Source organism: Syngnathoides biaculeatus, chromosome 5 (assembly GCF_019802595.1).
Source record: "Syngnathoides biaculeatus isolate LvHL_M chromosome 5, ASM1980259v1, whole genome shotgun sequence".
Taxonomy (NCBI): domain Eukaryota; kingdom Metazoa; phylum Chordata; class Actinopteri; order Syngnathiformes; family Syngnathidae; genus Syngnathoides; species Syngnathoides biaculeatus.
In genome coordinates this window covers 27,773,667-27,799,856 of record NC_084644.1, presented here as the reverse complement: position 1 = coordinate 27,799,856, position 26,190 = coordinate 27,773,667, and the positions used below count along the sequence as shown (strand labels likewise).

The 26,190-nt window shown below is 39.1% G+C and overlaps 2 protein-coding genes, 1 long non-coding RNA gene and 1 pseudogene across 6 annotated transcripts in view; 1 reads left to right on the top strand and 3 right to left on the bottom strand.

The window, feature by feature from the left end:
• The first annotated feature begins 745 nt into the window (after positions 1 to 745).
• On the top strand, positions 746 to 20,293 carry scn1ba (sodium channel, voltage-gated, type I, beta a). 2 transcript variants are annotated; one of them, XR_009794910.1, is made up of 9 exons: positions 746 to 883; positions 969 to 1,130; positions 7,704 to 7,870; positions 9,167 to 9,404; positions 9,497 to 9,638; positions 12,234 to 12,313; positions 12,686 to 12,763; positions 16,936 to 17,092; positions 20,250 to 20,293. XR_009794910.1 is itself a non-coding variant. In XM_061819147.1 (7 exons), exons 2-6 carry the CDS (start codon positions 1,067 to 1,069, stop codon positions 12,298 to 12,300), a joined length of 678 nt encoding a protein of 225 aa, XP_061675131.1. In that variant the 5' UTR covers positions 746 to 883; positions 969 to 1,066; the 3' UTR covers positions 12,301 to 12,313; positions 12,686 to 13,898. The 2 variants fall into 2 exon arrangements, 1 of the variants encoding a protein (XP_061675131.1); XM_061819147.1 differs by lacking the exons at positions 16,936 to 17,092; positions 20,250 to 20,293 and having other exon boundaries at positions 12,686 to 13,898.
• LOC133500468 (uncharacterized) lies at positions 7,759 to 16,449 on the bottom strand. The gene is made up of 5 exons (XR_009794911.1): positions 16,093 to 16,449; positions 12,681 to 12,801; positions 9,473 to 9,623; positions 9,147 to 9,354; positions 7,759 to 7,895 (listed from the first exon to the last, which is right to left on the bottom strand). It is a non-coding gene; the product is annotated as an uncharacterized LOC133500468 (long non-coding RNA).
• On the bottom strand, positions 15,629 to 15,747 carry LOC133501558 (5S ribosomal RNA; annotated as a pseudogene).
• The window catches only part of gramd1a (GRAM domain containing 1A), a 43,083-nt gene continuing 35,288 nt past the window's right edge, over positions 18,396 to 26,190 (bottom strand). For all 3 annotated transcript variants that reach the window (XM_061819139.1, XM_061819140.1, XM_061819141.1), the window contains 6 exons: positions 24,864 to 24,967; positions 24,473 to 24,688; positions 24,312 to 24,396; positions 22,770 to 22,877; positions 21,238 to 21,358; positions 18,396 to 19,406 (listed from right to left, as the gene is read on the bottom strand). In XM_061819139.1, coding sequence (XP_061675123.1) covers positions 19,323 to 19,406; positions 21,238 to 21,358; positions 22,770 to 22,877; positions 24,312 to 24,396; positions 24,473 to 24,688; positions 24,864 to 24,967 — 718 coding nt within the window. In that variant the 3' untranslated portion in view covers positions 18,396 to 19,322. The remainder of the gene's footprint in view (positions 19,407 to 21,237; positions 21,359 to 22,769; positions 22,878 to 24,311; positions 24,397 to 24,472; positions 24,689 to 24,863; positions 24,968 to 26,190) is intronic.

Genomic DNA, 26,190 nt, shown 5'->3' with positions numbered 1-26,190 from the left:
GTGAAATTATTCTCTTTCAGTTACTGATTTGGTGCTCAGGCCACAATAAAAGTGTTTTTTGGGCAATAAAAGTATTTTTCCTAGACAATTTTTGTGGGTTCTCCTAGTTGCAGATTTTGGGGGAACGTATCTTCCTATTGGCTGCTTTTGTCCTCAAGGCAAAGGAATACTTTTGGAGATGTAATTACCTGTAAAGAATTTTTTGGGGGAGGAGAAACCCATCATCATTCATTTTCAGAAAATTCTGATCGGTGTAATGATTTTTTTGGGGGAAACTAATCGTTCATTATTCAGTGAAAATTGACTGGTGTTGTGCTCAGGACAAACCAAGAAAAGTATGACTTTGGCACCATCTTGAAGGCTTCACCCATGATCAGATTTTTTGGAAACCTGTTTGGGAATTGGCTTTTTACAGTTTTTGTGCTCAAGGCAAAGCAAGAAGAAAAAACAAACAAAAAGGTATCCGGTTTAGTTCCATGACAATATGTTGAGGTCAACTGAGGAGCTTCATTTGATGAAAAAGTAGTGCTTTGATATCTGTTTTTGTGGCGTTTTGGCAGCAAGGATCCATGTTAAAGTGAGTTGAAGAGTTTCATTTAGAAGAATCGAATGTTTTGCCACCATTTTTGGGGTGTCTAGACAATTACAAACCTTAGAGACTGCAGCTTTAATTCTAGACGTTTTTATAGACGATTTGGACTGAAAAAGTCAAAGGAGGAGAAAACGGTGTGGCTCCATTCAAGACCGCAAACGTTTGCTGTGGTAAAACTCCCACGGTCCTTGTGGGATAAAGCCAAAAAAGAAAAGAGGACAAAAAAAGAGGAGTTGGAGCAATTCACCTGGTCCATCATGAATAGTTGAGGATAGACTCCAAGGCGACACTGTGAGCGATTCTTCCTCTGTAATTGGACACTCTTTGGGGAGGCGACCGCTGAAGTCCTCCTTTTCTTCTTCTTCTTCACTTCCAGACTCTCAGCTCTCGGTGCTTCGTCTTCATTTTTGGGGGGGAACTATCCCATCGCTCCGCCTGTGTGCTTTGGCGTGTGGCGTGGACGTCAGCGGCAACATGTCTGCCTTGGCGGAGACCCCCCTTAACTGGATACTGTTGGTCCTTCTCATAGTGCTTCAAGGTGAGTACTTCCTGCTTTTCATTACATTGGCAACAATAGAGTGTACGTTCGCGGTTTGGCATTGGCAAATATGTAACTTTTTTTTCTTCTTGGTGTCTTTTTGCCCAGGCCAAAGCCATGTCTAATGCAAAAGTATTGCTTAAAGAAATCATAGTGCAAAGCAACTATGTTGAACTTAGAGGAGGAGTTTCATTTAGCCAGGCCACAGCCGTGTGCTTATTGGGGAAAAAATGCTTTTCCGCCATCTTGCGGGATCGATAGGCAGCTACAAATCTTTATAGGATGGGTGTCAATTCCTCAATTTTCACGACTTGCACATGCCACAAACACATTTTTAATCGATCTTCCACCCGAGTGAGTTCACTGAAGGTAGGTTCATGAACGTGTTTGTATTTTGGGCAGATGTAGTTTAAAATGCGGTAGCCCAGACATGATGAGAGCTTTGAGGTTGCGCGTCACTGATGATCTCATTTTAAGCCAAAAGGATCTAAAAGAGGCCGCAAAAAGGATGTGATGAATTAGGAGAGATTATCTCCAGTCATGCAACTGCTGCTATTTGTCTCGTTATCACAGCCTTGCACACTGAGCAGTGCTAAACAAATATTGCCTTTCTGGGGTCCTTGATGTGCCTGAAGAGAAAAAAAAAATTATCTGATTTTGTTTGAAAACTCACTCAGTTGCTCCCTCAGGAAAGTTAGTGGGGGGAAAAATAAACTGTAAATAAAGACAAAATAATAAAAAGATCTCCCCACAGCAGTTTGAGCGTTCAACAGATTTTGGGTTAAATTTGGTGGACATGTCTATAATAACAGGGTGCATGAGAAAGTCTCAAGGACCCACGCCTGAAATTAAACGAGAAATTGCTCATTTAGAACGTTTATATTTTGTATGTCATTCAATGTGAGTGGAGCATGTCATCAAATTTTGGTTCATAAATTTAACCAAAATTCACAATGATCTTAAGAAAATTAGATGGATGTGTCTATCATTACAAGATCGAATCCATACCCCAAATTGAACAGGAAGTCGGCCATTTTGGTTGGAAGCAGTCGCTTAACAAATTCCCTTTGCAGTATTTTATTATTTTTCAACCCCTCGTACCAGTTTCACCAATCAACATGTCGTCGAGTGGACGTATCTGTCATAACAGGACACACCAAAAGGTCTCAAGGACCTGTGCTTGAAACCGAAAACAAACAGCCAGGGCTCATATTTTGACCAACTCAGGCTACAAATTAGCTCATATCAGACCCATTTGGATGCAAGTATCATATCAGTGATGCTAAATAGCCGAAGGACCATATAATGTAAGTAGCGCATGCCTTAAAAAAAATTGTTGGTCATTTTGTGGATTCCCAAAACCCTCCTGAGTCAAATTTCACCGATTCACATAAAATTAGGTGGACGCATGAAGGGTTTTCACACACCTGATCATGAATTTTGGGGTGAGTTCCAGGGCAAATTCAACAGGCTTCGTCACAGCTTTAATCATCTTAATTTCTAGTTTGTGCTGAAACAATACAAACAACACTTAAAATCACAAACAGTTCACACAGATGTTGCAACATGCTAATGATTGGTTAGTGTTTTTTTTTTTTTTTTTTTAACGGATGGAGTTCAGCAGGCAGGATAAGTCAGGAAATTGGACGAGAGCTCAGAAGATGAAGGCCTTGATTAAAAATAGCACCCTTTTAAATCTGGATGACTGCGCTTGAAGCAAACAAAACAGACAATATTAACGAGGATGGAAGGTTGATGACAGTCACTCATTACATTCGATGCAGTGATAGATGGCTTCAGAAACCATTTTAAGACAGAAATTAAAAAAAGATTCTATAATATCTATGTAGAATTTGAATGAAAAATACATCAATATGTATGAATTGAATAAGAGAATGTTCTCTCCCAAAATTCTGAATACACCATTGAAATACAACATTAACAGTTATTTGATAATATGATAAGTTCATGTTGAATCAATCTAATATCGTTATATTTTCAAATCAAAATGTGGAAAATGAAATTATTCAATTAAAAATGAGACAAGATTTTGCTCAAGTATGTAAAAATCACATTATTTCTTAAAATGTGGAAAATCGAATTAATTACAAAGATAATTATCTATCCATCCATCAATTTTCTTCACCGCTTATCCTCATGAGGGTTGCTTGGAGTGCTGGAGCCTGTTTCAGCTGTCAACGGGCAAGAGGCGGGGTACACCCTGAACTGGTTGCCGGCCAATCGCAGGGGAGAGGGAAACAGACAGCCGCACTCACAATCACACCTTGGGGCAATTTAGAGTCTCCAATTAATGTTGCATGTTTTTGGGATGTGGGAGGAAACCGGAGTGCCCGGAGAAAACCCACGCAGGCACAGGGAGAACATGCAAACTGCTTAGTTAACTATGAAGAATACACAATTTAAATCGAACATTAAAATTATTGAATTGAAGTTCATGTTGGATTAATTATATACATTATTTATTACATAAAGTCGGTGACATTTTTAAATGAAAAACAAAAATTTAATCATGAATTTCAACATATTATTTGATATTTTGATATATTCAGTAAAGGTCGGATTCACATTATCCTGTATTGCGTATAATAATAACAATAAAATAAACAATTGTAAAAAATTAATAAATTACTGCAGAAAAAAACAAGCAATATTAACTCCAAAGAAAGACTTCCTTCTTTTCTGCGTCCACAGGTAATTCAATTCAACTTCAAAATGAATATCCTTCTACTCTTGAGGTCATTCGTGCACTCTTGCAGCAGAACCAGGAAGTACGCGGTCGTCACTGCGGTGAATCGCTTTCCTAATTGATGCCCATTTACGGCCCCTCAGCATTAGGGTAAATTAGGGTCATCTCTTCGCAAATGGCCGTTGTTAATGTAGGCGACCACATGGCCGAACACTATTATAGAAATGCAGGCAGAATTGGGGTGGGGGTAAATGACTCAATGAATGAATGATGTAAATGTACACATCAGACACAACATTGCGGAGCAAACACCTGTAAGTCTGCTAATGACGTCATATCCACAATTGTTTAAAGTCTTATAATTTAAAAAAAAAAAAAAAGTGTTCTTCCACTTCCAGGACAGTCCTGTCCTTTAGGCCCCCTCAGCATGGATGAGCCCACAACTTCCAGTGTGTGTGTGTGCGTGTGCGTGTATGTAGGCATCCAAGCACAAATGGACATTCTGAACTCCGCTCATGGAGGGACCCTCTCGGCCATATGGGTGCAGTTATGAAACTCATGGCAGACAATATGTCGGACGCCTTGTGACCTCACTAATTAATCCATCCAGCATAACGACCCATGAATCACAGCTTCATCCCCCCATGGGACAGCTGTCCCACTGTCTCATTTATTGTCTGAAGTCAAAATGACGACTTTGTAGAGGGAGCAGCGACTCAAACATTCGCTCAATCGTCTCGTTGTCCTCGTGGAAAGTTTCAGGCTAGCTCGCGATTCAGGGAAATGTCACGGATGTTCGCCCTTTCCTGTTTATGTGGCCCGAACCGCTGTTCTTCTTTTCTCCATTGATGGTCATTCTATTCACGCGATCTTCATTTGATTATTACTTTTTATTTTTTTCTACCTGTCAACGGACAGGAGTCAGGGTACACCTTGAACTGGTTGCCAGCCAATCGCAGTTAAAGATCACACTCACCATTTATTGTTGTTGTAGTTTTTTTTTTTTTTTTTTTCTAGAGAGCATTAATGCTCTTTCCATTCATTCCAATGAGCAAAGGCGATTTCCAATAGGAGTGTTTTAAGTTCTGAGCACGGTCACAAAATGAGTCATCATCCCAAACATGCATATGCATAGCCATCCGTTTTTCAGGCTGGTTATCCTCACAAGGGTGCGTGGATATATAATTGCGTGTGTTTGTGCATTTGAGGTCACACATGATTTTATTGAAGGGATTAGTGAGCTAGCACATGGCAAATTTGTTGAATATCTGTTGCGTAATCCCATCTCGTCAGATGACAGATTACGTAACGCCGTGACATTTTTGATGCGGTATGCACACGCCGTCCATCCATGTGCGTGTTTGTTTGTGCTGTCTGATGGTGTCATTCCGCCGTGTCAGCATAAAAAGGCTTTATGACATTGAGCCGCCTGCCGCCTGCATGGTTGCTCCCGATTGTTTGCTCGTGTTGGCCTTCTCGTTGTCGTCCCTCCATTATGAAATGAGAAATGACTGACTGATTGCGAATCTTGCTGTATTAAAGCGACTTTCGTCAGGATTAGGAGATACACGCACATCTGGCGCGGATTATGGTTGCGCCCTCGTAATTAACGCAACTCGGTCATCATGATGATGCATTTACAAAAAAAAAAAAAGAATTAGATGTCAATTTATTTGAATTAAATATGAAATGTTAAATTTCAACATTTTTTCAGTAGAGTAAAAAATAATTACACATTTCTTTTTATTACATTCAAGAATTCCTTGAATTAAAAATTCTGATTTGTATTAAATCTAAAACTGAATGAGAACTACAAATGTGAAATTACAAAATTTACAAATTAAATTTAATCCATAAAATTACTAATTAGGTTTTTAATTCTTTCAACCAGATTTTTTCTTTTCAACATGCAAGGAACATTTTCTTGGTGATGGTGATGACGGCGATAGTAATGACAATGATTATGATGATGTTGATGGTAGCGATGTAATGGCAGGTTTTTGATACAAAGACAATTCAACCCACAAAAATAATTTCAAAATATTTTCAACCATTAATGTGACCAGTAACCTGTGAAAAACCTATGTGGAAAAATATGAAAATCATATTTTTGAGCCCAGTAGTCGAAATAAATGAGGCAATTTATAATTTGGGACACGGAGGGAATTATTAATTAATAGCAGTCAGTTTTAGCATAAAATCGTGGTTTTGCTAGTGTCAGAAAAAGCCTACTAGAACATCTGGCATATGACAAATGACCATAATTTCTTGAGTATAATGCGTCCTGAAGTATAATACGCACCCCCAAAGTTGACCTAAAAAAATCAGGAAACCCCTTCTTCCAATGTACAATGTGCACCACCAACTTGCTTCTATCCATTTGCTCAGAATATTAGGAATGATCTGTATTTACATTTTATCAGGTTTGTACTTGTATTGTTTTTCAAAAATCTGTCTGTACAACAATCATTAATAATAATCATTGTGCATGTGCTGATGTAGCGGTAATATAATCTCGGGACAGGCCATGTGATACGCTTGTCCTGGTCCCTGTAATTGACAGAACAGAATCCCTCAACCGACTAAAATATATGCTCAATGATATCACAACATTTTATTAATACTGTTTGTAACACACATATTACAGTCTTAAATAAACCATTTACCACTGTTTAACTTAAACATTTTTTACATTAAATATTTGTGCATAAACCATTTGTGCATAGTGCAGTTTATCCACTATATTACACATCCTTAGCCAAGTCTTCAAAAGAAGCATCTGACTCATCTCCAATCCGAAAAAGATCCATAGTAGCTACTTTTGGTGCATCACTGTCGAACTCATCATTGATGACTTGGTCCAGTTCCATTGCCTCCTGTATTGCGTCATGAACATCCCATCTTGCTTTTACCGCATGTCATCCTCTGTGCCATCCATGGCGTTTGTGAGGAAACATATTTTGAATCCCATGAGCTTTGGTTTCGCAGCGCAGCCTCTTCCCCCTGTTCGGCTACAATCTGTGGCAGCTCTTCATAGCGTCAGGTCGCGATCAAAACGAAAGCTCAAACTACATAGAAATGAGTGTAAGGGGAACTTAAAAAAAAAAAAGCGAGCATTTCAATTGTGTGCGCTCTCCCGTTTTTTGTTTTGTTGTTTTTTTTTTTAATGCGCCCATGACGCTCGTATTATGTAGTTTGAGCTCACGTTGTTTTGATACCCACCCAAAGCCATTGAGGCGAGCTATCGTTGTTTCGGACTGCCGCGCTACTTCTGGGTTAGCAGCGTCATCGGCACGAGTGATTACATTTCTTTTAAAAGCAGCTGGACAACTAGCCATTCTGGTCAGTATTTTGTGTCTTAGTTTAAGTTAAAACAAACTCACGGGCAGTCGTTTCTGACCTTTGGCGCAGTAGCAACAAACATGCTACGATAACGATCGTAAAATGCAACGCTCCCCTTCCCCCCTGAGGACGGAGTTCAGGTTGGGGGCGCACATTATCATAATAAGTATAAATGTGTAACATAATACATCGAACATCATATCGAAATGTACAGTATATGTATACATTTTTTTGCCACTCTATGTACCCTTATACGACGATACAATGTGATTGTATTTTTTATTTTTCATCCATACCTAAATACAATGCGCTCTATTAACTTTTTGAAAATATTTACGCATTATTTTTGAGAAATTACAGTACATCTTAAAAAAAAAAAAGAAACATCCCATTAGTTGTACAGGTTATAGGTCACATCCATGAAGAGAAAAGATTTGACATCATTTATCTCGCCTTCATTTTTCTCATCAACACAAAAGCTCTCACATGACGACATCCGCCTGTGTGACGTGTGGTCCCTTTAGCGGGCGCTTGCGGGGGGGCGTGCGTGGAGGTGGACTCAGACACGGAGGCGGTGGCCAACCGAGGATTCAAGCTGGGCTGCATCTCGTGTAAGAGGAGGGGCGAGGTCAAGGCCACGGCCAGCGTCACTTGGCTCTTCAAGGCCCGCGACGACGTCCACTTCTCACATGTCAGTGACGCGGAAATACAACACACTTGAAAAAAAATCCAATCCAAGGAAAAGGAATCGAATTTGAGACAACGTGAAAAGGACACATTTGTACATTTTAATTAAAAAAATAATTGGTAGTTATAAATCCCAAATTTCAGTTCCTAAAATGGATACAGAGGGATTGAGTAAGGCATACTGTATATTGCGCATGGTTTAATCATGCAATGAAGAGTTCCTTTCAAAAAAATTTCACACATTTTTACCTTTTAAAAATTACTAACGTTGATTTAAAATATGAAATAACAGATTTAACCTATCTTTAAAAAAACTTTTAAATTAAACTCAAAAATATATTTTTCTATTTTTAATGAATTCACCCAAAAATTGAATCAATAAAGTAACATGAAAACTTTGATTGAATTAGAAATTTAAAAAGAATAATACGTTTTACATTTTATTTTATCCATCAATACATTTATCCATTTAGTGAGTTGCGTGAGTCCCGGAGCCAATCTCAGCTGTCATCGGACAAGAGTTCACCCTCAACTGGTTGTCAGCCAATCGCAGGGCACATTGAGTCTTTTTTTTTAAAAAATTTGATACAGATGCATATTTTATTTTTTCTTCATTATTAAAAAAAGGAAAATTACACAATGACAATTATGGTCCACCTATCGCCCGAAGTAAACTGGGATTGGCTCAAGCACTCCCGCGACCCTTGTGAGGCTAAGCATCTCAGAAAATGGATGGATGGATGAATTTTTTGAAAACTTAATTAAAAAATTAATTTGATGCAAAAGTACACAAACAAATCTGAATTTAAAGTGTAAGGTAAAAGTAGTTTGTAAAAGTATAAATTATTTGAATGAAAAACATTTAAAAACGCCATTAAATTTTTCCATTTCGTTTTTAATTTAACAAAATTTTTCATTATTTATTTATTTATTTATAACCATTTCAAAGGGTATTTATAAGTGGAGACGAAAGCTTCTCATGAATGTTACTGTTTTTTTTCTTCAGCCCAAGTTCTACACGTATTAAGCATTCAAAATAAAACATACAAAATTGATAAAAATCATGTTTGACTTTTACACAAATCTTTTTACTTTGAATATATTAAAATTGAGATTACACATTGTATTTAGTTGAAACAATAAAATAAAATCAAAATAAAAATACACATTTTATGGGGGACTGATTTCATAAAAAAAAAAAAAAGCTCAACTTTGTGACTTTAACCTTGTTTTATAAAAATGTCTTTTAATTCTATATCTATGATATACTATGAATGTACCTGTACGCTTTGCTGCTCAGCTGTACAGCTACGAGGACGAGCACGGCTGGATTGCGGACCAGCGCTTTGAGTCGCGCGTGCAGTGGCGTGGCAGCAGACACACGTTGGATCTCCAGGATGGCTCCATCTACATCGCCAACGTCACCTTCAACGACACGGGCGCCTACAAGTGCGTCTTCAGCCGTGTGCTCGCCTACAACGACTACACCTTCCACACCAACAGAAGCAAGATCATTAACGTCCGAGTGGTGCCTGCGAGTATGCAGCCTTTTAGCATTTAAAAAAAAATAGGATGACGATTTATTGAGCGCTGAGCACCAACGTACCTCTGTTGTACCCCCGTGCACCAGTGACGCGAGGGATGGCATCCATTTTGTCCGAGGTGATGATGTACGTGTCCATCATCGGTCTGCAGTTGTGGCTTCTGGTGGAGATGATCTACTGCTACAGGAAGATCTCGGCCGCTGGGGAGGAAGCCTTGAGGGAGAATGCGTGAGTCAACAAACCTTTTTATGATACATTAGTAAGCGAGACGCAAAGAGTACTTCTCATAGGCATAAAAGTTCATTCCATGGACCCCAATGCAGCTCAAAATACTCGACTCATGTTTTAGTGGTTGAAATGAACGGAAAGGCCATTCGTCTTTCAGCCTTCCAATAAACACCACCAAAAGATTTTTTTGGGATAACTAACAGCCCTCAAACATTGTAGTTCTCAAACTTTATCCACCAAGTACCAGCTAAAAAAAATCCTCAGCTCTCCAAGTATCACTGCAAGGATCCAAATCAAAATACAGTCGCGTACTCTCCCTCAGTGTTAATTAAGCAGAAAGCTGAGGATGTACTCCTACAAAGTATATAATTTATTAATATTATAAGCTACTGTGAGCAACAGTAGCAACTTGCCTTGAGGATGCTCGTGGAAAACTACAGAGAAGGTCAGAAGGAGCTACATTGTGTCATTGTAGACCTAGAGAAAGCCTATGACAGAGTACCAAGAGAGGAACTGTGGTACTGCATACGCAAGTCCGGTCTGGTGGAGAAATATGTAAGAATAGTACAGGACATGTATGAGGGCAGCAGAACAGCGGTGAGGTGTGCCGTTGGTGTGTTAGAAGAATTTAAGGTGGAGGTGGGACTGCATCAGGGATCCGCGCTGAGCCCCTTCCTGTTTGCGGTAGTAATGGATAGGCTGACAGACGAGGTTAGACTGGATTCCCCTTGGACTATGATATTACTGCAACATGATGCAGTTTTAAAGATACATGACTTACATAATGCTTGAATTTAAAGTAGGTATTGTACACAAGTACTTTTTTCCTTCCGAATAAATGTTTGAAAACAGTTCTAAAACATTTAACGCAAATATATGTATTTATTATGTATTAACAGTTAAATACAACCATGCTTAAATGTACTGTACTGGATTTTCTAAAAACTTCAAATGACTGTCTGGATTTCAACAATTTTGTCATGAACAACAAAAGGAAAGCTGTGCAGAAGTGGCACGTGTACCACAGTTTGACAACCACTGCTCTACAGTATTATACAATATCATAAAAAGACACATAACTATGAATAAGAGGATAAAAAAAATTTGTGAGTCATGATTTCATCATTGAATACCCACTGAAATTGTGCTGCTCTTTCTGTTGTGTGTAGCTTGGCCGTCAGGAGGAAGTATAATACTTACATATGACTACACTGTAAGGCACAGTACACTTCGTCTCAGAGGATAAAGAATATGTACCTGCAAGCATGATGTCAGTCTGCCTGCGTTGCTACTTTTTCTGTTCACAGGGTTATACCTACTATTGGTAGTTTTGTTAGCAACTCTATGGCATTTTGTGTTGGTGTTAGGACTAAGATAATGGACTCTCATGAAGCAAAGGTGCGTGGTTTTATTACCTACTCAACATGTCTCTTATTTCATGTGTAGTTTTAGAGTAAACGAGAATTGTTCACTATCTGCAAATGGAGCAATGCCTCCTTTCTTTGTAAGGGGTCACTCTTAAGTTGAGGTACCAATGAAGTTGTACAGAGGATCAAAAGACTGCCTAGTGGTATCATGAGAACTTCTAAAGGGACAGACCAGGAAGCAAACCTCCATCATCAAGACATTTTTTCACAGGTATGGATAAAATGACATAATTGCTAGCCTGCTAGCTCACATCAGTTCTATTTCTAGCTCATTAATACGGGTAACAGAAAAAGGAATTAATAAACCAGTCCCTCAGTAAGTTAACCATGTCTATGTCAACCAAGTCTATTTTTGTGTCAATTTGCCTGGTGAAATGTAAATTACTGCATTACTGTCATTTCAAAGCACCTAACGTCACACAACGATCTTTTCGACTGACACACGAATGCTAAAATCATCATTCAACCATCGCCCACACCTCATTTTTTTTCATCACGCGATCTTGATCAAATGACATGCAAGGGTTTCTTTCCTAGTGCTGCCATCCAAGCGAGTGCCTCCTGCAAGTGAATGCAACTTCACAATCAGAATCAGGTTTATTGGCCAAGTGTGTACCAACACACAAGGAATTTGTCTCCGGCAGTCAGTGCTGCACTGGTATGACTTGGGGGAAGGGCTTAACAAAAATGGGGCTAACAACACTGTTTTTGGACAAACCCTGACTATGATGGATGGATGAATAGATGGATTCTAGGGTTAAAATGTATGGATGAAATTAGAATTGCTGGATGGTGAGCTAAGAATTAGTGGACGAGGCTATAATTGGTGATGTATGAATGGATGAGGTTGGTCAGAAAGGATGGATGAATGTGACTGCGAAATGAAGTCAGCGGATGCATGAATGACTGCATAATTAGCACCCGTGTATATTCCCACTCGTTCAGGTCATTGCCTTCTATTGCGATTCAAGAGAGAAATGTTTCATTATGTTAAACGGCACTGATGAATGCGTTGAAAATAGATTATGACTGCATCAAGTCAGCAACAATAGATGACATCACACTTGACTCCACCTTCCCTATTCAATGTTCTCCTGTTGAATCAAAAAAAAAATTGTTTTGATTTTCTTAACCAGTTTTTTTTTCCCCTCCTCCATGGTCCTGTCAGGGTGGAGTATTTAGCAATAACATCTGAAAACAAAGACAACTGTGCAGGTGTGCAGGTGGCAGAGTAACGTAGAAAACATGGTAGGTTGAAGTCCACAAAATACCCAACAATCCTACCTACTATGAAATGATTTGATTTGACGGGATACGTCGTGACCGTGTATGCTGTGGGTTTAAATCTGTGCAAGCAGGAACTGAATTGAATTTATATTTGAAATGCTGAGCTTGAATCATTCTGTTAAAAAACAGATTCTCTCTATATTCAGATTTTTGAATACAATGGTTCAAATCAAACAATAAAAAAATTCCAATTCAGTTTTTAATACAATTAAGTTCGCAATTCAAATTCAAATGCAGTCCTTACTGGCACATATTTCAGCCCACACACACACCCGGCCAAAATCAATTCAATAAAACTATTTCATAATTATTCATTCTTTTCTGTTACCTCAGTGTGAGAAAGTGCTGGCGCAGGGACGGATTCTCACATCCAGCTTCGGCGTCACCGTCGCCTCCACAACGCAACGAGAAGTGAGAGTGACGCTCCACTCGAGACACTTTATGCAAATCTACAAAAAAAAAAAAGAAAAACAACTCTGTGTGTGTGTGCCAGCGTTTAAGGGCTCTTGATCAATAAACACCTCCTTCTAGGAATGTGGCGCAAGCAAAAAAATATAAATATATACTGGATATAACATTTAACGTAATGGCAGGCAAAAATGGATGCCTGCTAATAAAGTATATATATGCCTTGTAACATTTTCTCTGAAAATTTAACGTTTGAACTAAAAATTTTCAACCGGTCCTGTTTTCTTGATTTAAAATGGACTTCATTTACTTTGACTTTTCAGTTGTGTGAGAAGCTCTAAAACAAAATATATAATATAGAGAGTATAACATTGAGCACTTCATAAAAAGACATTTTATTTTATTTTTTACTAATTTATCGATTTAAAATTAAATTATATAAAAAAACATTACTCCTAATGTACAGTTACAATTTCAATATATGTCCTGACATGTTTATCAAATTTTACTTTACATCTTGAAAAAATATATCAATTTTTACAACTCACCACGGTTTGAAAGCTGCTAACAAATTAATTTTTCATATGGTACTTCCTGAAGTGTATCCAAAAAATTAAGAAATATATTTTTGAAAATTTGTATATTGATAAAAAATATGTCTATTTTTTGGAGGCGGGGAAGGGGACTAAAAAACGTAAAAGGGACTCATGACCTGCATGCAGACGACTGAAAAGCATGTCCAATGTCAGTGTGCTTCAACAAAGGAAAATATGAATAGGCTTGTTACAAGTTTCTCCATATTGGAGCATGTAATATAATGGTGGCCACGAGAGGGTAGCAAATCACCTTCATGAGATGGCAAAAAGAAAAACTCGGGGAAGAAAACGAAACACGACTGCCAAGAGGAAAGAGCCTCATCGTAATTCTGATTAAACAATAGTAAAGGTGAAATAACAGTGTCTCATATGCAAATATAATATACTGTGGCACACTGACTTGAAAGTTTAATTGGCCCAAGCTCGTAACGCAAATACATTTTCACCTCTCGAAATGAATGGGAATGCCATCAAAACACACCACTATTTTGTCAAGTGCTTTTTGTAAAGAACCCTAATAACACTGCATTGGATAAAGAAAAAGAAAGTAACAAAATAAACTGTGTTATTTTCTTATTTTGTACTGTAGTGTTTGGGTGTTTATGGAATGTATACCTTTAAAGGGCATCACCTACACACACATTGTTGACCACCCATTTTCTGAGCCGCTCATCCTCATGGGGGTCGCGGGAGTGCTGGAGCCAGTCCCAGCGGTCATTGGGCACGAGGCGGGGTGCACCTCGAACTAGTTGCCAGCCAATCGCAGGGCACAAAGGGACAACCAACCATTTTCACTAAAAACCACATTTATTTAGAGCAGGGGCGTCAAACTCATTCTTGTCGCGGGCCAGATTGTAGTTACGGTTTCTCTCAGAGGGCCGTTATGACTGTGAAACCATAAAACTGTTTAATCACCTCATCATATATACACATGCAATTTATGAACTCGTTTTGGAATCAGAAATCAAGGGTAATGACTTTTTCAACTATTGTTCATGTTTGGTAAATGTTTGCAATATCACAGTGTTATCATTTATGATCTCAAGATTTGAAATTTTAGTACAGATATTCACAAGAATCATGGAATTTGACAGACTTGATTTGCCTTCAAGGGCCACATAATGTCACGAGGCGTGCCGGATCTGGCCCTCGGGCCTTGAGTTTGACACCTGTGATTTAGAGTATCCAATTAATGCATGTTTTGGCGTCTAGTAGGAAACCGGAGTGTCCAGAAAAAAAGCCACGCATGCACGGGGAGAACATCCAAACTCCATGCAGGAGTGTCCTGGATTTGAAACCTGGTCTTCAGAATCGTGAAGCAGACACTTGAACCAGTTGTGCCACCATAACTAATGACTAATGCAAAAATAATTACAATTTAGTTTGAACTTTAACTGTTTTGAAAATTCACATATTTAATTTGTATTTTAAATAGTTGATCATCTTCTATACAACTTATTTTATTACTTTTTTTTTCATAAAACTGTCCTTGGATCCTTTCAAGGCACTATAATATATATATATATATATATATATATATATATACACATACATACATATACTGTATATTAATAGATTATTCACCACTAAAAGACGACCACACTAAGATGGACGCATGATGGTGACACATTTGGGTTTTCTTCAGCTGCAACTTCTAGGGTCTTAGTCAAGGTGGAAGGAATTATGAACACTTTCAAAAAGAAAATATTAAAAACAAACAAACAAACAAACAAACAACCTACTAGAAAGTAAAAAAAAAGACCAGGAAATGCCTACAGCTGAAATTTATTTATCAAAAGAAGCAAAGGGCGGCTGATGTGGGATGAGTCCAATTTAACATTTCAATGCGATTGGTTCATTCATTTCAAAGCAAAACATCTCAGGCTTAAATTGAGTACCACTGAACTGGCAAACAAAGCCAAACTTCCACATACTGTAAATCAGAACACGTAAATGCAAACGTGGCAAAGAGCTCATTTAAGTTGCTCCAAAATTGGTGCGCTTTTTGTTGTCAGTCTTGTTGATTCTGCTTTTTGATGCTCTCCGTTTGGTAATCTTCCAAATTGCCACCGGGTTTCGTCGGACGACCGAATGATCCACGTGTCATTTGGAGGTGCTGCTAAAACAAAGTGTATCTTCTTCCTTTGCTTTCGGCTTGTCCCATTAGGAGTCACCACAATGTTTCAATCTTAGATGAACGCATATTTTGTTTGGCACAGTTTTACGCCGGATGCCCCTCCTGACGCAGCCCCTCTGCATTTAGCCGGGAGAAGCTTTACAGCACCCGGTATTCCCAGGCGGTCTCCCATCCAAGTACTAACCAGGGCCAAACCCGCTTAACTTCCGAGATCTGACTAGATTGGGTGCTTTCAGGGTAGCGTGGGCGTAAGACCAAAACATTAAAGTGTATGGAACCCAAAAATATAAGTGTTTATGAATTAAAGTCTGCGAACTTTGACCTAGTTTCCCATGTCTGAAAAACACTTGTGGCTGACCTCTAACGTCACTACAGGTAAACACATCGTACTGCAGATAGTATCTCATACAAGGACGGGCAGGTCCATCGCGCTGTACAATGAATGGCCGGGTGGTCGCGTACCTATTTACTAAATACACGGCGTTTGAATAATTTTAAAACAAGACCGAAAACTTTGTGTATATACATTCAGGATAGCGAAGCATTTACTATTGAGTTTATGACTAATGAAACCAAACAAGAAGTTGACAAATGCTTACCAGTCTTTGTTTCCAACACGAGGCATATCCTCCTCCCTTGGTGCTCGGCCCTTTCTTCGTGGGCAGCTATTTCGTCTGCATTCGAACTGGCTCAAACTGATAACCTTTAACACCTTTACAAAGGTCATATTCTTCATCTTCACGGGACCCTTCAGAATTGGGTTCATCACCCGAAATATTGGAAAATTCATCGTCGTTCTTACAATGTATTCCAATGCACGCTATTATCGCCGGTTTTGACATCACGTTCCTACTCGGCTGTTTCCGCTTCGTTTCAGTCTTTTTCTGGCAAATCCAGCAATGTACCATAATTTTTTTTCGATAATGGAAAAATAAAAATGTTTCCTTCTTAACGGATTTCAGATTTGAATTCTGCATTAAAAAAAAATGTATAATATTAGCAAAAAGTTGCATTGAGGACTTTCCACACACTTTAAAGAAGCAGTCCCACAACTTACGGTTTCATGGTTTTGAGAAGGTTTGTGGAAGAATACAAAAGTACTAGACCTAATTTATTAGAGTGCGCAGGAAAAGCTGAAAATGGCGTACGTCTTAAATCATGAAGTAGTTTGTAAGTGCACAGGCACACCTGTAGGGAATTTGCCGTGACAAGCATAATTGAAAAGAATTGACCCCTCCGTGGATATTGCGCAATCCGCGTCACTGACCAATTAGAAGCCAGAGATCTGCAAAGACCAAAGCCCGTTTTTGCTCCTGCCATTTTCTCTGACAACATTGAATGGTCCAGTATAGGTTTAGTTAGCGTTTTATCGCGTATTTGGGTTATTTAACAAAAAATATGGTTAAGAGGTGTAGTCACGGACTTTGTAATAGTGACGACAGGTATCCTGAAAGGCTAGTTGGTGGAGTTCCATTCGTACCCTTTCCAAAACCGAAGACCCAGTACGAAAAATGCCTTCGATGGATCAAACTTTGTGGAAGACCGCATCATCAACTAAATCCATCTAATATCAACCGGAACACATATATTTGCACGAAGGTATGCCCTATATTTGATTTTCAATACATGTCTCATATAAATGAATTCGAAGTTCTTCACGAGCATAACACTGCTACGATTGACACACTTATTCTTTGTTCAGCGATATTTAGCGATGATCGGACTGCACAAACGTATTGATTTCTTGCTGGCTCGCGGCCAGAAGCTTAACCAGACTGTGTTTGGACGAAGATATGCCCTAAATTTGATTTTTAATACACGTCTCGTATAAATGAATGAGACGTTCTCCGCTAGCATAACATTGCTACGTGTGAATGAAATCAGAAGCATGGCGTCTCTCTCAGTTCAGAATGTATTGTATTTAGAATCTATAATATATCGTTGATTTGAATGAAATCAGAAGCATGGAGTCTGTCTCAGTTCAGAATGTATTGTATTGTATTTGCCATTTTTACTGTTTGTCTTACGTCAGCGCACGTGGCGTGACGTCACTTCAGGGGGCGTGGTTAAGTGCCCTGTACGGAGGGGTCAATTGCAGCCCAGGGGCAGTATTACTGCTACTGCACTGAAAAAAAGTCCTTAGTTATTACTTCAAATTGTATTATTATTTTGGCAAACGAGAGGAAATTACGTTGACCACCTTTTCATCATGTGCAAGTACTAATAAAATTAAGTTCATTTAAATTGTTTTTTTAAATGCAGTAGTGTTATGTTGCAAATCAAGACAGTGAAATGGCTGAGAGACAAAACCGCAAAATGGCTATTCAATCTTTTATCCGTCCATCTAGCCACAGCGCTTATCCTCACTAGGATAACGGGGGTGCTGGAGCTTATCCCAAATGACTCCAGGCGAGAGGCAGGGTAGCAAAGCAAAGAAAGGCAAATTTATTTATGCAGTGCATTTCACCCACAAAGTAATTTGATGTGCTTTACATCAGTGTTCTCCAACCACCGGTCCGTGGACAAATACTGGGCCGTGAGGCATTCATTACTGGGCCAAAGAGAAAGAAAGACCAATTTTTATAATTTTTGTTGCATTGAAATTTGCGTGTCAGTTTCTTTTATGATGAAAATTGACAGGATCTTGTCCACTGCAACAGCTGCGTGCCTCAATTGAGATATTGCAATATTTGTCAGATTAAAATATTTGTTGGTCAATCCAAATTGTAATATAAACTGTAATTCACTTTATTTATTCAATATTAATATTTTATGACTTACAATTTGTTTAATTATCTAAAATACATATGCCCCAAGTAATTCAACACTTGATTGAGGATCCTTAAATCTTAATTTCTCATAAATATAGTAAAGACAGACACACACAAAAATGAGCCAGGAGTTGTGTTTTGGAGATTTTTTCTTTTTCCTGTTCTTTTGTTTCCATTTCTCTCCATGTGCACAAGCAAATCTTCACAGTACATTCTCATTTCTGCGGTCCTCCCTAAATAAATAATACACCCCCTTTGTTCATCGTGTGCGGCTGGCCGTGCACAGCAGGGCCGTAACAAATGGAAGGAATGGAGGAATAAAAGGAGCTGGAGATATAAGGAGGAAGAAATGGAATGATAAAAAAAAAAGAGGCTGAAGAAATGTATAACAAAGACGAGGTTCCCTTTTTTTACACAAGGAAATTTTGGTTGGTCCTTTGTGATTGGCAAGAGGATGAGATCTTGTAGAACCAGCCAGCGTGAAAGAGAGGACAAAAAAACAAAAGAAAAAAAAAACTAAGTACAAAAACATCTGAAACCTAACATGGAGTCCTTGTGAACGGAGAGACACAGACATCATCATAATTATTATTATTGACATTATATCCTACTATGAAACATTCAAGAAAAATCACGACAGTCGTCACTGGCTGCCTACCAACAGACAATCAGAGCCTGAGGAGGGTACGACTTTGGAAATAAATACTGTTACGGTTCCGACTAACGCGCTGATCTTCATGTCTCATTTTGAAAAAATACCAAACTTGGATACCTATGCCGTCTCGAAAGAACAAAAAGTATTGTGGAAAAAAAAAATTCCGGTTGATTCCAGATGTTGGTTTTGGAAGGGCCCACCTGTGGGCTTCCATCTGAGTTTTATTGCTGAGTCACCACCGGACCGTGTGGTTTTCAAGTCAAACAGGTGAGAGGAGGACTTTGGGTAATGTCGTTCCCTGGTGGGTGTGTGTTTAATGGAATTGTTCTGTAAAGGTGGACCATCCATGTGGGTTGGTTGGTGTGTGTGGGGGGTGGGGTGGACAGTACCATACGGAGCAGGCTCAGGTGTCTGTCTCAGCCGGCTGGTCCTGGTGTACATCTGGGACCGTGATGCCTTGGTGGAGCTTTTCAAGTGACTCCTTCATCTGGAAGAATAGAAGAAAAACGTTTCACTGGATAACACTGATCATGCCAGGGGGCCATTTTGTTAATGTTTTTAACAGTTTTATTTTATTCATTGACGACAGTTTGTTTCATCTCCAAATTTGTTTTTTTTACAGTCTTCTTCTTTTCCCTTCGGCTTGTCCCGTTAGGCGTCGCCAAAGTGTGTCATCTATTTCAATCTAAGCCTATCTCGTGCATCTTCCTCTCTAACAGCCACTCTCCTCATGTCCTCCCTCACAACATCCATCGACCTTCTCTTTGGTCTTCCTCTCACTCTTTTGCCTGGCAGCTACATCCTCAGCACCCTTCCACCTATATCCTCACTCTCTCGCCTCTGAACATGTCCAAACCATTGAAGTCTGCTCTCTCTAACCTTGTCTCCAAAACATCCAACTTTGGCTGTCCCTCTAATGAGCTCATTTCTAATCCTATCCAGCCTGTTCACACCAAGCAAGGACCTCAACATCTTCATTTCTGCTACCTCTAGTTCTGCTTCCTGTTGTTTCTTCAGAGCCACCGTCTCAATACCCTACATCATGGCCGACATCACCACTGTTTTATAAACTTTGCCCTTCATCCTAGCGGAGACTCTTCTGTCGCATAGAACACCAGACACCTTCCGCCAACTGTTCCACCCCGCTTGGACCCGTTTCTTCACTTCCTTACCACACTCTCCATTGCTCTGTATTGTTGACACCAAGTGTTTGAAGTCGTCCACCCTCGCTATCTCTTCTCCCCGGAGCCTCACTCTTCCCCCTCTGTCCCTCTCATTCACAAACATATTGTGTTTGTCTTCAGCTAATCTTGATTCCTCTCCTTTCCAGTGAATGCCTCCATCTTTCTCATTGTTCCTCCGCCTGGTCCCTGCATTCACTGCAGATCACAATATCATCTGAGAACATCGTGGTCCAAGGGGATTCCAGTCTAACCTCATCTGTCAGCCTATCCATTACCACTGCAAACAGGAAGGGGCTCAGAGCTGATCTCTGATGCAGTCCCACCTCCACCTTATATTCCTCTGTCACACCCAAGGCACACCACACCATTGTTCTGCTGCCATCATACATGTCCTGTACTATTCTAACATATTTCTCAACCACACCAGACTTCCGCATGCAGTACCACAGTTCCTCTCTTGGTACTCTGTCATAGGCTTTCTCTTGGTCTGCAAAAACACAACGTAGCTCCTTCTGACCTTCTCTGTACTTTTCCACGAACATCCTCAAGGCGAATAATGTATCTGTGGTACTCTTTCTAGGCACGAAACCATACTGTTGCTCGCAGATCCTGACTTCTGTCCTGAGTCTAGCCTCCACTACTCTTTCCCATAACTTCATTGTGTGGCTCATCAACTTTATTCCGCAATAGTTTCCAAAGCTTTGAAAATCGCCTTTGGTCTTAAAAATGGGAACTAGCACACTTTTCCTACATTCTTCTGGCATCTTCTCGCCCGCCAGCATTCTATATTTAAAAACTAGCATTTGCCACCAGGGCCTGAGACTGACATGAAATTCACCACACGATTATGACAGAAACCACATAAAATCGATTTAGAACCTACAATGTGAAATGAACAGGTTTTTGGGCAGTTGAAGTTGCTATTTTTCAGTTTTGCTTTGTTTTTTTTTCTCCAGGTTTCCCATTTTTTTTCAATATTTGAGAGTCGTACTAACTCAGTGGTGCCTCAGTCAAGATGTGAATTAGGAATTTAAATTGTAAACGCATTCCTGAGGTACAGACGTTTGCCTGCCGAGAAGCTTGAAATCAGGTCATTAGAATTTTCATCTTATCTAAACGCACACACCCACACACCTGGTCCAGAAGAGCCACAGACGACTGCAGAATCTGTTGCCATTTGCTGAGCTGTGCCTGATGGAACTGTCTCTGCAGCTGTAACACCTGAGCCCACTCTCCTGCTGTCTGAGGAAGAGGGCTGAAGGTGGAAGAAGAAACACTACATTCAATGTTTTACGTCATACAAATATTTACTCTAATTATGACTTCATATTGCATGGGCAGAAGTTAATGATAGGAGTGAGGTGTGTTCTGTTCTAATGTACTGTACATACAAATTTGGCTTACGCTGCCATAAACTGAGGATCCAGTCTATAGAATTTTTTTTTTTTAAGTGTAAGTGATCAACTATTGTCAATTGAAAAAAAAAAAGAAAACATTTTACATAATTTTACACAAAGCTGAACATTTTTGGTTGGCATTTTTTAAAGAAACATTTTATTAGCTAATTCAGTCCAGCAATGATGCAATTAATGTTGGGTGTACATTGAATTTATCTTTTTTCCCCCCTTTGTTTTGTTAAAGCGCCATGGTGGTTGACTGTTTCGCACAGGGGTCAGGAACCTATGGCTCGTGAGCCACATCTGGCTCTTTTGATGGTTGCATATGGCTCGCAGAGCCCTCATATACTGTACATGTGATTTCTGTCGTGCAAGAAACGCAAATGACGCAGAGAGTTGATCCTAGTGGGGTTGCCGTAGTTTAGTGTGGCAGTCGCAGAAGGGTCAAACGCCGATGGCTTCAGAACAACTAATTATGGAAACGCTTTTGAGAAAGGTCACTCACAGAAAAAAAAACCTCCAAAGTTTTCAACAAGAATGGACAGACTTTGTGGAGAGGGAGGGTTCTGCTGTGTGTCTATATTCACAGATGGGGAGTATGCCAAAGCATTCATACCTGATGTTCCTAATAAACATTTGCTTAAAGACAAAATAGTCAAACGAAGAAAAGACACGCCTTTGTCGGGAAGAACTGTTCATCGTACCATCACGATGGCAAATTAAATTGAATTATTTTCACCATGAAGGGATAGAAGTCTCAACGCCTGCATGGAACTTCATCTTACGACGTATGAAACAGACTATAAAGCCATCAGCAAAACCGTGCAGCACCAGAATTCACATTAATGGTAAGAAATATTTTTGTCATCATTGGTTAGCAACAGGGTAACAATGTTGTTTAAAATAATTCAGAGACTTATGGTACTATAAAAGTGTTGGTCTTGCATAAATGCGCAAATACTCCTGTATTTAGTTTTTGAAATACTGCATGGCTCTGTTAAAATTGCATCTTGAAATATTTGGCATTTATGGCTTTCTCAGCCTAAAAGGTTCCTGACTCCTGGTTTAACACATCAGTGTGGTGTTTTCATGTTCTCTCAAGCAGGCCTGGCCATCTTGCGGCTCTTCGACCAGTTTCTTATAGTTGATGCAAAATGTAACAAAGACAGACTCTGCATCTAGTCATTCGTTGTTATACTATTATCTACAGTCCATGTTAGTATCTGGAATTGACTTTGGGGTTCCATCTCATATCATTTTGATGCTCACCTGTCCTCCAGAGAGTAAGAGTGCCACGTCTCCAGCGTGTGTGCAGCTCTCTCCAGAGAATAGAGCTTGTAAAACAGCAGCATATTGAGTGCCACCAGCACCACCAGACTGGCAAGAAACACAAGTGCTCGTTAACACGCATCACTGCAAATATCTAAACATTTGTTTACACCAAGCACTTCTGTGACGGTCAGATGACATCACAGCAAAGTTGAGAGTAAAAAAAACTGAGGACATCTGTCTTTTTTTACACATGGGCTCTTTCGTTTGTTTATTTTTTTTGAATGGGCCTTTCTTTGTTCACCAATCGACACATAGCAATGTGTCTATCTTTACCCCCTTTCGGTGCATTACTTTTTTCCCCAGACTAAAATATGACCCAAAAACTTTTAGTGATATGGATCCAGTATTTTGACACCCTTTAAGCATATTTTCTTAAATCAGGTCTATACCATGATTGCTGCCTATAAATTCACTTGCTCCTCACATGGACACCTACACTTAAAAAAATGCAGTAACTTTTATTCAAGTTCAGACATCACCTACGCTGTGGCGACCCCTAACGGGACAAGCCGAAAGAAATGTTTTTAGTATTATTGCTATTTTATTTGTAAAATTTTAATATAAAATTATATTACTTGCACACACATACACATATATATATATGACATAGTTCTATGGTCCAAAAAGGCCACAAGATAGTGCCAAAGAAGTATTTTTATATTACACATGACTATGGTCAGAGCCACCAACTTTTTTTTTTTTTTTTTTTTTAAACCAGGTAACAGAGAAGTTACGCCCAAAAATCCACAAATCGGCAAATGCTGAAATGAGAATGTGAAGGGGTTCAATATATTGTTTTGTATTTCTATAAAATATATTATAGACTGAAAATAGTTGCCCTTTGCCACTACTGTGGGAAATACGATAAATAATTGTGTGCGCTTGGTGGGGAAAAAAACAAGTTATTTTGGGTATGTGCGCATGACAAAGGATAATCCAAAGCAAATGAAAGACACAAACATTTCACTGTTCACTCACATCACAGTCAGACTTCATTACAGGAAATATCAACATGTTTGTGTTTCAATGCACACTGAATCCAATTTGTTCATGTCATAGGTTTCCTGTAAGAAAGTGTGGCATTGCAGTGGCTGAGGTAGTAAAAGCCTTTCATACCGTACCTGATACAGATCCTACGCACAGGGACAATGTGGTGCACAAAAGAGAAAAAAAGGGAGAAGATGGCGAGAAAATGCAACATCAGGCTGTTAGTACACACACAAGAGCCGAAAATGCTACCTGTGATATTCATTTATATTATCTAACCTTTAAGTTAAAATTAAAGGCGTTTTTCTACAAAATTGATATTTTTATCATTCTAATTATTGTTGATATTTAATTGATATTTCACATTTACTGAAGGACCAGAATTCTCAATTTTTTTTTTTTTTGGGGGGGGGGGTGTAATCAAATTATTCAAGTTTTCTAAAAAATCCACTCAGTCCTGGTAGGGAATGAATCCCTTTTGCTGTGACTTACATGAAACTGACAATGAGGAGGATAGTGGAGACGTTATTCTGTGCTGCACCACGTGCACGATCTCCCAGCTTCATATACTGAGCACCTACAAAAAAAACTAAAACATTACAAAAAAAAATACACATCTTAACAAAAACAAAGTGTCATGGCGGCATACAAACCGGCGTCTCTGCACTCTCGCTCCTCCCCGATGCTCCTGTCCCCACGCTCTGAGGTTCCCCCTCCCTCACGGTCCCCCTGGCGGCGTGAGCAGGTACGCTTGCGTCGTCGAAGGGCTGGCGCCGTCTTGGCAGTCTCAGCGGCGTTGGTGACGTCCCCTGCTGACACCACGGTCACCTCGGACTGCAGCAGCGTTTCCAGTTTGCACACCTCACTCTCTGCAGAGGAGTAGAATGCATTTGTTTATACTGAAAAGAATGTGAGGAAATGAAAAAGGACCCTGATAAATTGTTTTCAAGCTTTATATGCACATGTTCCATCGATCAGAATGATATCACCACTGCCTCAATTTGAGCCAAGAAAAACCTTAAAAGGGTAGACAAGGTGAGTCACCCATATGGCGGTAGTATTCCTCAATGCCGCTCCACGTGTTCTTCTCAATCAGAGCTTTGACCAGACTCCATGGCTGCTTTCTGTAGCAGATGTCGGATGAAACCCTGCAGCAAGAGCAACAAAAACTATAGTACTTAGACTTAAGAACATTCGACAAGGCTGATGTGATTTCAAAATGACGAAAACCAAAAACAAATGATGCAATGGTTAGGGCAAAATCGCTACTGTTCGCCAACAGTACATTTTTCATAAAAACTGCAACTTGATTTTTGAACAAGTACAATATTGAAAACAAAACTGTTAAAAAAAAGGATTTATTGGAGTAACATTCTATGGAATATAGCAAATTTCTTCTCATTTGAATGTAATTTCTTAAAATATCCAACTAGTTTTATCTAAAAACAAAAAAACTTTTTTTGTGGACAGTTAAGACTACATCTTGGGAAAAACACGCCCAAGTAAAATTCTGACTTGATTCACGTGATTCCGAATTTTTGTCCAAAATGCATTTTTCCTTCAAAAACTGATATAATAAAAGTGAGTCTGTTCCTGTATAACAGTGGTGTCAAGCTCATTTTTATCACAGCCACATTGTAGGTACGGTTTCCCTCAGAGGGCTATTATGACTGTGAAACCATAAAAATCTTTAATCGCCTCATCATATTTACACACGAAATATATGAACTAGTTTTGGAATCAGAAATCACGTTTAATGGGTTTTCACAGCATTGTTTATGTTTGGTCACACAAAAATGCATATAGTTCAACCTTATCATTTATGAAATATGACAATTTGAAATATTGGTACAGATTTTCATCAGAAACATGGAAGTTGACACTCACGGTTTGCCTTTGCAGGCCACATAAAAATCATGTGGTGGGCCAGATCTGGCCCCCAGGCCTTGTCTTTGTCACCTGTCCTGTGTAATATGACTTAATTTGCAAGAAGATTTTATAAAATTTATCTGAAAATTGTATCTTTTTTCACGACTGACATTTTTTACTCCTAAAAAAAAAAAAAAAAAAAAAAAAAAAAAAAAAGACTTAAAAAAATACAGCAGGACTTTGGCCACTAACTAACAAAGCGCAACCCTGCAAATTCCCAATAATAATACACCTATTTGCAGAATTTTTGGGGTGGGGGGAGAGAATAACTTGGTTATCTCCCCCTGATGATATCCTGCTTATTCGCATTTTTATTTTTATTTATTTATTTTTATTACAACTAAGGTTTATCTTCATTGCACTTATAATAAGCGTCAATTATTGGTAGATTGTTGTTATTTGTGACTGGAATCCCCTTGGACCATGATGTTCGCAGATGATA